This window comes from Narcine bancroftii, chromosome 4, assembly GCF_036971445.1.
Source record: "Narcine bancroftii isolate sNarBan1 chromosome 4, sNarBan1.hap1, whole genome shotgun sequence".
Lineage (NCBI taxonomy): Eukaryota > Metazoa > Chordata > Chondrichthyes > Torpediniformes > Narcinidae > Narcine > Narcine bancroftii.
This window is the reverse complement of record NC_091472.1, coordinates 306,036,237-306,048,828: the sequence shown is the minus strand read 5'-3', so window position 1 is coordinate 306,048,828 and position 12,592 is coordinate 306,036,237. Positions and strand designations below refer to the sequence as shown.

General features: G+C 43.6%; 1 protein-coding gene across 3 annotated transcripts in view; it reads right to left on the bottom strand.

Moving 5' to 3' along the window:
- agps (alkylglycerone phosphate synthase) overlaps positions 1-12,592 on the bottom strand; it is a 182,172-nt gene that overhangs the window by 51,711 nt on the left and 117,869 nt on the right. For all 3 annotated transcript variants that reach the window (XM_069935825.1, XM_069935826.1, XM_069935827.1), the window contains exon 12: positions 10,016-10,067. In XM_069935825.1, the coding sequence (XP_069791926.1) occupies positions 10,016-10,067 (52 nt within the window). The remainder of the gene's footprint in view (positions 1-10,015; positions 10,068-12,592) is intronic.

Sequence of the window (12,592 nt, the reverse complement as noted above, 5' to 3'; positions counted from 1 at the left end):
GCTGCCATGGAAAAACTCCTGAGCGCAGGGAGCTTCGAAGTCGACGCACACCACCCGTAAGCCCAAACACGCTTCAAGATCTGGCAGCACGCAGTCGAGGCAATCATCAAGGCACATGTAGGTGGCGTCCTGGACTCAGATCGGAAGAGGCAGGTCCTACTCCGGTCAAAGCTGGGTCCCCACACCTTCCAGGCAACCAAAGGCTGCTCCACATACAAGAGTGCAATGGATACTCTCGAGAACTTCTACAAGCCCCCGCAAAATGCGGTCTGTGCAAGGCACCTCCTCAACACCCGAGTCCAGCAACCCGGGGAGACGGCTGAGTCTTACCTGGGACAAGAGTTGCAAGAGTTGGCCCGACCATGTCTGGCTGAACCCGGGATAGGCACAGAGGAGGTCGAGAGGCTGATCTGGGATGCCTTCATCCGAGGGCTACACTCGAGGGCCATCCGGCAGAAGCTGCTGGAAGATAGTATCTACGCCCTGACCAAGACAGTGGAAGTGGTCTGAACCCTGGAAGCTGCAGCCCTGCAAATCGAGGCCTTCGATTCCAGGTTCCCCCTCTCTCACACTGCAGCTGCAGCCCTAGACAGAGCTGGGGAGGAGAAAGTCACTGCGGCAGGCGCCCGGTGCCCCTGTAAGTACTGTGGGTCCTGGTGTGGGTCAGACCAACGATTGTGCCAAAACCGGCAAGAGAGGCCAATTTGCTAAAGTGTGCCTTTCAAAACCAGCCGGCATCTCAGCGGCCCTCTATGACCTCCCCACCTCCCCCGCAGACCCCTCCACGTGCGCGTGACGGGGCGGTGCCATTGTCCCCACTACAACTTCCACCTTTCCTGACTCCGAAGGTGCAGCATCCGGCTCCGCCAGCGTGTGTCCTCAGCACCTGGACCTGCGCCACTCGCCAAGATCTACAGTGACATCACTTCCGGCTCATGGTGTCATGTCACTTCCGGCAGACGGAATAACATCACTGATGCCAGACACGACGACGTCATTTCCCCCTGACGCAACGAACATGACTGGCGAAGGAGGCCAGTCACACAGCTTGCCTCCACGTGCCGCCGCCACGTTGTGCCAGGCAGCAGCCGACACGGAGGGCCACCGACAAAGATGAGAACCACGTGGTCAACAAGGGCGATGACCAGGCTGCCCTACCGACACTCCCCACACCTCCGGACACCATAAATCACCGTGCATAACCGGAGAGAGACGACTCTGAACCCGAGACGGTTCTGGCTGCCACCACGCTGACCAGGGACATCCCTCACACCCTCGGGCGCTCTATGATGGTCGTGCAAGTCAACAGGCAAGAAGTCGGCAACTGGAATGTCCCTCCCAGCGTGGCTCACATCCCCGGGAAAGGTGCTCGTATGAACACACAAGGCCGAACCCCTGGTCGAGCAGGTCTTCCTCCTACACACGAACCACAACTACGCCTATGTTAGGTTCGGCAGTAGCAGGGAGGACACTGTCTCAACCAGTGACCTGGCACCAGCAGGTGGCACCCACCACTCCATGGCATCCTTCAGCCCAGGACAATGCTGACCAGGCATACATCCCTGTCCCCAGGCAGCTATGGGGCGCACATGACCTCCTTGCTCATCAGGGGCCCACTTCAGCCCTGGGGGACGAACCTGCCCCCCCCAATCCATCCAATACAACTCACACATCAACCCTGGCCCCTTTGGACACCCCTCCAAGCGGCGTCACACAGACCCCTGCCACCAGCCTCCCCCCCAACCCCCCCACTTCCCCTCCGACCAGTGACCAGGAGCCAGTCCTACGACAGTCACAGAGACCCGGCGGCCGCTGGATCGTCTCAATCTGTAAATATTGTATTTTTGTATAGTGGGTACGATTCCTTGTTACTGCCTGCCCCCCACACCCCGGGACAATTTTAAAGAAGGGGGTGATGTGGTGGTACACCACCGGCCTACTGCAGGGGGAAACCTCTGTACCTGCAGGAGAGTAAGGGGACAGGACAACACTTGGCTGGCTGTCAATCAGTCGGTCTGAAGGGATCAAGCCCCACCCAGTCGGGTGTCAATCACCCTCCGGGATACAAGTCTGCACCGGCCTCCCGAGGCCTCACTCAGAGTTGCTGCAGCTACAGGCAGCCTGGCTCTGTGGAAGTCATTGTGGATTAAAGCCTGTTGAACAGTCTTACCTTGTGTGTGTCTGATTCTGGCTAACAGCGCACCACATCTAGCTAGAAGCCTCTTAATTTTTCCATTTATATCTGCTTCCACCTCTACTTCTGGCAAACTGTTCCAGGGACCTATCACTCTGTGTAAAATATTTGCCTTACGCATCTCCCTAAACTTCCACAACACCTTAAATGTATGTCCTCCAGTGTGTGAAGCTTTTGCCTTGGGGAAAGATTCTGACTGTCCACTCTATCTATGCTTCTCATGGTACTTCTGTTGGGTCTTCCCTCAGCTTCCTGTGCTTCAGAGAAAACAACCTAAATTTGTCCAATCTCTCACCATAACTCCTGTTCTCTAAACCAGGCAACACAATGGCATGTCTCTTCTGTATTCTTTCTAAAGTCTCCACATCCTTCCTGTAGTGGTGCAACCAGAATTGCCCACACTATTCCAAGAGTGGTCATAACAAAGTTTAATATGGCTACAACATGATCTCACTTTTATAGTCAATACCATTCATCTGCTATTATCAGACTCTGAAATAGATTTCTCACTGGCAAAAGATTACACCCTTGCACTAATTATTTTTAAAACTGTACTTTCGATTAATCCCTCTACTATGTTTTTGCACTATTTTCTACTCCCTGCATTTTTGACTCATTGTAACACTACTCCTAAGTGGATCACCGTATTTATTTATTTATTATTTATCATGTGGTGTGTGATTTGACTTGCCTGAATAGCATGCTAAACAAAGCACTTTACTATATCTTAATGCACATGATAAATGAAATTATTCATTTGTAAAATTCATTTATTACCCTTTCACACATTCACGTTCACTCTGCCCAATCCTATTATTTTTTAAGTTACCATTTCCTCAACACAAGATTTAAGATTAAATATTCCTTTATTGCCACATAACAAAACCAATGCTTTATTACACAGAATTTGCTTTCATCTGCTGTAAGGCAGCCAGATTCGCCATCAGGAGAGATTGCCTGAAGTGCCTCTTACAGTCAGAAGCAATAGAGGGTCCTCTTGGAGTCACTGAGTGCCCATGTCCAGTCCAATCCAGTCCATCAGCCCAATCTCCAGATCTGAATCTCCGACACAATCAAGAAACCTTGAGTGCCCTGGGCGCACTCTCTCACATCCCGGTCGAATACCTGGTACTCCTTCATCCAGTCTCAAGCCAGACTCCAGCAGTCTGTCACCTGGTGTGAATACCTTGACTAAGTCATCAGCATGGGTTCCTCGCCTCAACAACAGCCCACTGCCTGTGTGTTCTTTGGCCGCAGAACCCTTCACTGGTTTGCCACCATGGTCACCATCCCATGGGTCGCCTCTTCTCCTTCTCTTTTATGGTGCCCTGTACTAGTCCTCTGCTTCCCTGAGTCTGCAACCCCTCATGCCTGCTCCCGATCATAGGCGCCACCATCTTGGGTGCAGACCTTGTGGTTGCAGAATTTTTAAGTAAGACCACCGTCAGCTCCATTAACAGGCCATTTAAAGCCTTTGCGGAGGTTGCACCCCAGGGGAGCGCTGTCTCCCCACTCTCCATTGGTCCGCATCAGTGGTAACGCTGCCGTTACAGCAGCACTGGCTCCGCCGCCATTTTATTTCTGTTCAACTGAACTAACTGGTTTATTGCTCTCCATTTTCTGCTTTCCTCCTTTCGAAGACTGTGGGGTCATGTTTTCCACCTTCCAGTTTGTGGGAACTGCTCTAGGAGCGATGGAATTTTGAAAAATGACAACAAGGGATTGATGATCTCCATAGCTGCCTCCTTCAAAACCTTTGGCTGCAGATCATCAGGTTAGAAACTTATCACGTTTTAGTCACGTTAATTTCTTCAATACTTATTGGTGCTAAAGTTCTCCAAGTCATCAACACTTGCTCCAAATAGTAAAAACACAATGCTTGAGAAACTCAGCAGGTCAAACAGTGTCCTTTAAAGGTAAAGGTAAAAATATATAACTGACGTTTCAATCCTTCAAAGAGATTTCAGAGTTTTGCAATAGTCAGAAGTAAAACACGAAAGTGTTGCTCCAGATGTGGTCATTATGAATCCTGCTGATATCCATCAGCTCTTATACACTACATCTGCAACACATCTCCTTTCCTATCATCTCTGTCCTTTTTTTCCAATTTTATCTATTTAAATCCATCATCTTTACTTTGTTCAAACTAACTGGATGTTCCTGTTGCTACTTCAAATTCCTCTCCAACCCCATAAAAACAAATTTAATCTTGGTATTGAACAACAAACATAACCTTTGAGAATCATGCTGACAGCTAAGGAACCAAATTAAATTCCTTTTCACGCCCATATTTTGAATAGGACCCTACTGCTGTTTGTACATATACTTTACAGCCTCTCCAGTTATCCATACAAACTGCAAAAAAACAAAAACCTCCTACCTGTTGGACAAGTGCAAAAGTGAGACTCCAGCAAATTCTGAATCGTCCACTTGTCCCTCTCAACTGACTGCACTTAATCCAAGGAACCAAACACTATCCTTCCTGAATCTTGGACATCAACTTGAAGCCAAATTCCTTGAGCCACAAACATGTGCTCAAAATGCAGACATCTTGGGTTGGACCCCTGTAATTTTCATCCACTCCCACATGCTATAGTTGTATTACAGCATTTGGCCGGTCATGCAATTTAACTTTAAAATGATTACTCATCTCACCAAAGACTCAAAATTAGAACTTCACAGATGCAACAGTAGTCATGGTGCTCATAACATACTCTTCTTTGGAGTCCTTAGATTTACTTTCCCAGGTAACAGTACAGGTCACCTGACTGTATTTAAATAAGTGTGAATTGGTTTTCCGAATTAATAGAGAAACTAAAAAGCTATTTGTTCATCACTGTATACCACTTCAATTTAAAATTATGGGACTAAGAAACTAAAACTAAAATAACAACATTTTTAAATGAAAATAAAATCATCCCCCAACCAAAGTCCATAAAACCCAAATGAAATGTCTTCATCCATAGTAAAGTGGATCTTTGAAACTTCTAACCTGGAGGCCTGCGGTGGGTCATTTCCTAAGTATATTCAAGATAGGGGTTGACAGATATTTGGCTCTTAAAGGAATTAAGGAATAGTACAGAAAGGTGGTACTGGAGGAGAAAGATCAGGAATCGTATTGAATGGAGGAACAACAATGGTTTAAATGGCTTACTGATGCTTCTTTAAAATGTTGATTTAAACACATTTTTCATTGATGCCTCATTGAAAGAAATGGGAGAGGCTATTATTTGAGTTAATAGGCTTGTCATTAATTTTTTAATGCAAGAAGTTATATAGTTTATCAATATTTAGCGTTAAACTTTTTCAAAATGGCTCAAGTTACAGTATCCGTGCATGCAATGTGAAGGGTAAACAGCATCAAGAATGAGCAAGCAATATGACTTGCTCTTAATTGCAAAGCCTTGAGATAATTTGCATCTGAAGTTCCATGTGCAAAAATATTTTGAATTGCATTTGCATTTTGATAAGGTCTAATTTTGCTCTAAAACTCAGTAATCAGTATTAAACATATTAAAATCAGCCATTGTCAGCCTTATTTTCACATTTATTGATATAATAGCAATAAGGTACTAATAATTTAGAAAAATAGTAATAGCTCAACATGTTAAATCAATAAAATTCAATAGTAAATAGCAATATGGATACAGACCAAAAGATCTAAATTTCATTGTAATTTCTTTGCAATTGATTTCCAATTTTAGTACAAAGGTTTTAGATAAGTCACGGTAGCAATTTAGTTTCAAAAACTCTTACATTTTTTGTACTTTCAGGAAAATTCCCAAGACATTATTGTGATGAATGCAGTGGTGACCTTTAATGGATCAAGGAAGTACTAGATATACTTAATCCCACCAATCTGTGTGAAATATTTGCCCCTCAGTTCCATTTCAATCTTTCCTCTCCCTTAAAGCTCTGTTCTCCAGTTATAGCCTCCCCTCCCACTTTACCTATATCCCTCATTTTTTAAAACATCTATAACATCACTCCTCTGCCTCCCTTGCTCAATGTAAAACAGTTTCAGCCTATCCGGTCAGTCTCTCCTTACAACTCACACCTAGAATTCTCGGCATCATTTTTCTGAATCTTTTCTGTACCCTCTCTTGCTTAATCAAATTCTTCCTTTAGTAAGGCAACTGGAAAGGTGCAATCTTATCAGCAATAACCCGACATTCCAACTCTTATACTCGGTGCCCCATCTGATGAAGGTGAGCATGCCATACATATTCTTCATCATGTGTCACAACTTTCAACTTGTAACTCTTGATGTCTGCACTAAACCATTCCCCAGGGCCTTCCTATCACTGTGCAGGTCCTACCTTTAACTTCCCAAAAGGCATCATTTCACACGGGTTAAATTCACCAGCCATTCCCTTGAATGCATTCCCAGTTAATTTAAGACAACCTTTTTTGCAGTCGCGCACACCATGATAAGGGCTGGAGAAACTCAACAGGTCATACAACAGCCACAGGAAGTAAAGGATAACCAATGTTTGGGGCCCGGACGGACCCTTCGTCGTGAATAAGTAAAAAAGCAAATACCTGAGTAAAAAGGTTTAGGGGTGGGGGTGGGGGCGGTGGTGGGAAGGAATAGAGAGGTGGAGGAAAGAGAGCGAAAAGGAGCACAGGATAATGGTTAAGAGGTAATAGGCGGAAACAGGTAGCAGGTTAAAAGAGAGAGAAGTTGAGCAGTGATGGGGAGAGGGTAGCTCTCTGATAGGAGAAGGAAGGGCTGGGACAGGGAAAGACACAGAGGAGAGGGTTATGAAAATTGGAGAAGTTGATCTGAATGCTGTCAGGTTAAAAGAGAGAGAAGTTGAGCAGTGATGGGGAGAGGGTAGCTCTCTGATAGGAGAAGGAAGGGCTGGGACAGGGAAAGACACAGAGGAGAGGGTTATGAAAATTGGAGAAGATCTGAATGCTGTGAGGTTGGAGGCTGCAGATTTAATACAATTTTTTTTTAATTTAGACATACAGCATGGTAACAGGCCCATGAGTCCATGCCGCCCAATTGACCTGGAGCCCCTGTACGTTTTGAATGGCGGGAGGAAACCCAAGCAGACAGAGGGAGAATGTACAAATCCTTACAGACAGTGTGGGTTTCGAACTCCGGTCCCAATCACTGGCATTGTAACAGCACTGCACTAATCGTGCTATCATATTGTTCCGACAATCTGTGGGTGGCCTCGGATTGGCAGTACAAGAGGACATGGACAGACATGTTGGTATGGCAATGGTGAGTGAAATTAAAACGGTTGGCCTAGGTCAGAAACGTTGGTTACCCTTTTCATCCATTGAATGCTGATTTTCTCCAGCACATTTGTGTATTGCTCTTGACCCCAGCATCTGCAGATTTTCTTTTTAGTGTCATCTGTAAACTTACTAATAATGCCACCATTATCATCAAAATTATTAATATATATGGCAAACAAATGGGAGCTCCAGCACCAATCTACAGCACCTCACTGGTCATGGGCTTCCAAGCTGGAAAAGAGCCTTCAATTACCACCCTCTGACTCCTTCCACCAATGAGCTCTTGCACTCTGGATTCCATGTAATCTAATCTTTCTGGGCAGCCTACTAAAGCCTTGCTAAAATCAATGCAGAAAACATCTACTATCCTGCCTTCAATCCTCTTGGTCACCTCTTCCAAAAACTCAAATTCATAAGATATGATTTTCCATGCATAAAGCCATGATGACTATTCCTAATCCCTTGCCTTTCCAAATACTGGTAGACCCTGTCCTTTAAAATCCCCTCCAGTAACTTTTCCACCACAAATGTTTGGCTTACTAGCCAATAGTTCCCACATTAATTCTTGCAGTCCTTCTTGAATTAAGGCAGAACACTCACCACCCTCCAGTCTTCTGGTGCCTCACTCGTGGTTAAGGAAGATACAAACATTTCTGCAGGGACCTCAGCAATTTCTTCCCTTCTTCCCACATTGTCCTAGGATAGACATGGTCAGGCCCCAGGGATTTAACCACCTCTTCGTGCCAGAAAACCACCATCAGTCTTTTGCAATTATTCATACAACATTTTACAAAATAGTGAACAATTATTGAAAAGATTAATCACTTGCCACTTTAAAATACTGCACCGATTCAGAACACTTATTTTTTTTTTAAATACCATGGATTTTCAATACTATTTGGTGATAAATTATCACATACCATTAAATAAACACTAATTACTGAAAAATTAGAGGACTTTACAGTATTTTTACGGAATAAAACTTGTCCATAACTGTTGTTTGATCAGAAATCAATGTAGATTCAAATGTAAATTGGCATTACAAAGTAGGGATAAACATTTGCCACTCAAGACCCCTCCCTCAAGACAGGCTTCAATATCGGAACATCTAAACTAAGTTATATACATGATCTAACAATCTGCAATTTCCGCTACATACAACATGATCCCACCACCAGACACATCTTCTGGTTCATCCAGAACTCCCTTGTCCAGTCATCCCTTCCCTCTAATTGTCCCCTCGGTGCCTACCCCTGTGACCACAAGAAATGCTACACTTGTGCCCACACCACCACTCATGGCCCCAAACAGTCCTTCCAAGTGAGGCAACATTTCACGAGAATCTGCAGAGTTCATCGACTGCATCCACTGCTCCTGCTGTGGCCATTTCTATATTGGAGAGATTGGAGAGACTGGATGCAGACTGGGAGTTCATTTCAATGAGCACCATCACATAATCCAGGGGTTCCCAACCTTTTTGTTCCTCTGTACCCCTTGAGCATTTTTATAAGTTCCCGTGTACCCCTAAAAATTAAGGATTAGAAAAAACACGACATTGTGCAATCTGACTGCAGATTACAATACCATGTATTGTACAATAGTGGTTATTCTCTCAGACCCAATGAACCCCCTGAAAAGTGCAAATGTACCACTGGGGGTACATGTACCCCAGGTTGGAAACCCTGACTTAATCCACTGCAATAACAGGGTCCTCCCAGCGGCTAACCATTTTAATTCCATACTCTATTCCCACATTGATATGTCTATACCTGGCCTCATGCACTGCTAAATTGAGGTGATCTGCAAATTGAAGGAACACCACGCAATATTCAGTTTGGGCATTCTCCAACCAGAAGGCATTAACATCAAATTCTCTAGTTTCCGTTAACCTCCCCCAAGTCGCTCTCTTTCCCTATCCCGGTTTCCTTTCCTCCAGCTTCCCACCCACTTCCCCTTCCATTCAGAGAGCTACCTCCTCTATCGCCTCAACTTTTTGTCTAATCTGCTCTCCTGCATCTATCCACTCATGACCTCGTATCTGCTAGCCTATGCTTCTCCTCCTGCCCCGTCGTCCCTCCTCTCCTCTACCCCTCCCTGCCTGTTTATTTAGGTCCTTGCTTAATTTCTGCTTATACCTTGATGAAGGGCTCACGCTCAATGTTGCCCTTTACCCTTTACTTCCTATTGACACCTTCTGAGTTTCTCCAGCACTTTTGTATCTTAGAATACATACACTATCATATATTTTGGGACTAAAGACTCAAATCCTGAGACCAGAACAAAAGATTTTTATTTGTAATTTTAGTAAGATCGCAGGATCTGTCATACATGTTTATTCAGTAATAATTTGGCCCCAAGTCTCTATTTTAAAAAACACTGATATTTGACTTGCATTACTTTGACAACATCATTAACTTGAAACCCACAGATGATACTGTCATAATGTCAATTAGCATAGCACTAGATAGCGGATTTGTTGCATACCTACGATACAAAGTTCCATAAATAACCAAATTTACAAACTTAGAGTTCTATTTTTTTAAAACTCTGAAGGACTATATTCCTTACCGAACTGGAACTGTGTGTTGTCCATCAGACGGATTGATGCAGGAGCACATCGCTACAAAAGAAAATACATTATATCGGTGAAAACAAAACATTTAAATGATGACAGAGAGGACATTTGAAGAATGGCATCAGCCAATTTATAGCAATTTAACTTCTACAATATTTCAGTGAATCAAATACATATCTATTTTAATTTGCATTTGTTTCAAATAAACACAAAATAAAAGAATTAGCTCCATGGTATGAATAATTCAAATCAATGTTATTGAATATTCATACATTTTCAGTTTATATTCTAATGCATAACTATTTGTTATATTAAAAACTTTAACTTTTCCAGGTATACAATTTGGTTATGATATCAGTCACGGAATTATATATGAATATTAGATCTAATATTAAAATCAAACAGCACAATTATGAATAAAGGTTTCAGCAGAAAACAGCATACTTAAAAAAGGCTATTTTTTGGCTAAACCTGCCTGCATCAAAATCCTTATTTCTTTGGTCTTCTTCAGCAGGTATTCCCTGACTTAACAGCTGTAATTGGGTATACTGACTAGATTGAATTCACAACTTAACTCTCGCGCATGCACCAACCGAACTCAAATACTTACTGACTAGATTGAATTCACACACTTAACTCTCACGCATGCACCAACCAACCTCAAATACTTGAACCCACCACACATGCACCTGCCAAAGACTTGCGCATGCGCAAAGGAATCACGATGGCCACACCCAGCCTACAAACTCTGGGATGCTGACCAACAAAATAAGTATGCACATTCTGGTTCTATAATTCCCCTGTTATAGCTTGTCAAATACAACATAAAACATGTATGTTGAATTTTATAAGAAAATTTATAAAGTCATGTGTGCGGATAGACTCAAGCGCATAGGTCACAAGTCGGGGAGTACCTGTACTTGCATGCATACGCATCGACAGTGTGCATGTACAGGGAGAGCCAGCTTCCAGAAATCGGCTGACTACACACCAGTCAACCTCGCCATCATTTTAGCCACTGCCCTAGTATATCATCAAACTGGATATCCAATTAATTGTGGAATAATTGATATTTTCACCAGTTAAATAATTTGAGGATTTAAGACACAATCTACCCATATCCTCCTGTCACAAACTCTCCCGCTGAGAACTGCATCAACTTTTACACCAGGATTTAAATGAGTCTTCTAACAGTTTTAGTTTATCCATATCAAATTTAATGTCTTGCAACTCAACCAGTTACTTCAGCTACCTTCCCTATGGTTCTACCCTGAGTCAAATTTTAATATTTCAAGTTTTTGTTGGCAGAGAATATAGAGGATACAAACCAAACCAGGCAAATGGTCTTTTGATAAACTAGTTATAATCCGAATAATGCAGAACTCAAATTGCTGAATGGTTTTCTCTTCCTCCTTTCAAAAACAGTTCTCTTAAGGTATTTTTTGGTGAACCGATCATACAAAGTAAACAGATAGCAAAATTCCCTTGCTGAATTAAATGAGAAATCCGACTATCAAAATAAACATTCACACATTGTAGAAAACAGATTACATGATGATTATTATTTTAAATATTACACAGAAAATTGCAGTTTCTTTTGGGGGAAACTGATTTGATAGAGATTTACAAAATTATGAGGGGTATAGACAGTAAATGTGAGTAGGTCCTTTCCACTTAGATTAGGAGAGATAAATATGAGAGGATATGGCTTTAGGGTGAAAGAGGAAAGGTTTAGGGGGAACTTCACTCAGAGAGTGGTGGGAGTGTGGAACAAGTGTGGGCTCAATCTTAAGTTTTCAAAATAAATTGGATAGGTACATGGATGGGAGAGGTCTGGAGGGTTATGGATTAGGTGCAGTTCAATGGGACTAGTGGAATAAACTAGTTTGGCACAAACTAGAAAGGGTGAGTGACCTATTTCTGTGCTGTAGTGTTCTAGGGACACTAGTACATTCTTGACATATTTAACTGTCACCCCATTTTGGAATTTGACTGCAGCTGACTCATTATGGGATTCTTAGAGACCATTCAACAGGGCATCTGCTACAACTTTATGCAACTGCATAAAGATCAAAAATAAACCGTAAATTGTCACATAGTAACGTCGAAGTACAGAGGTCGACAGCATCGAGTCCACGCTGCTGAAGATCCAGCTGCGCTGGGTGGGTCACGTCTCCAGAATGGAGGACCATCGCCTTCCCAAGATCGTGTTATATGGCGAGCTCTCCACTGGCCATCGTGACAGAGGTGCACCAAAGAAGAGGTACAAGGACTGCCTAAAGAAATCTCTTGGTGCCTGCCACATTGACCACCGCCAGTGGGCTGATCTCGCCTCAAACCGTGCATCTTGGCACCTCACAGTTTGGCGGGCAGCAACCTCCTTTGAAGAAGACCGCAGAGCCCACCTCTCTGACAAAAGGCAAAGGAGGAAAAACCCAACACCCAACCCCAACCAACCAATTTTCCCCTGCAGCCGCTGCAACCGTGTCTGCCTGTCCCGCATCGGACTTGTCAGCCACAAATGAGCCTGCAGCAGACGTGGACTTTTACCCCCTCCATAAATCTTCATC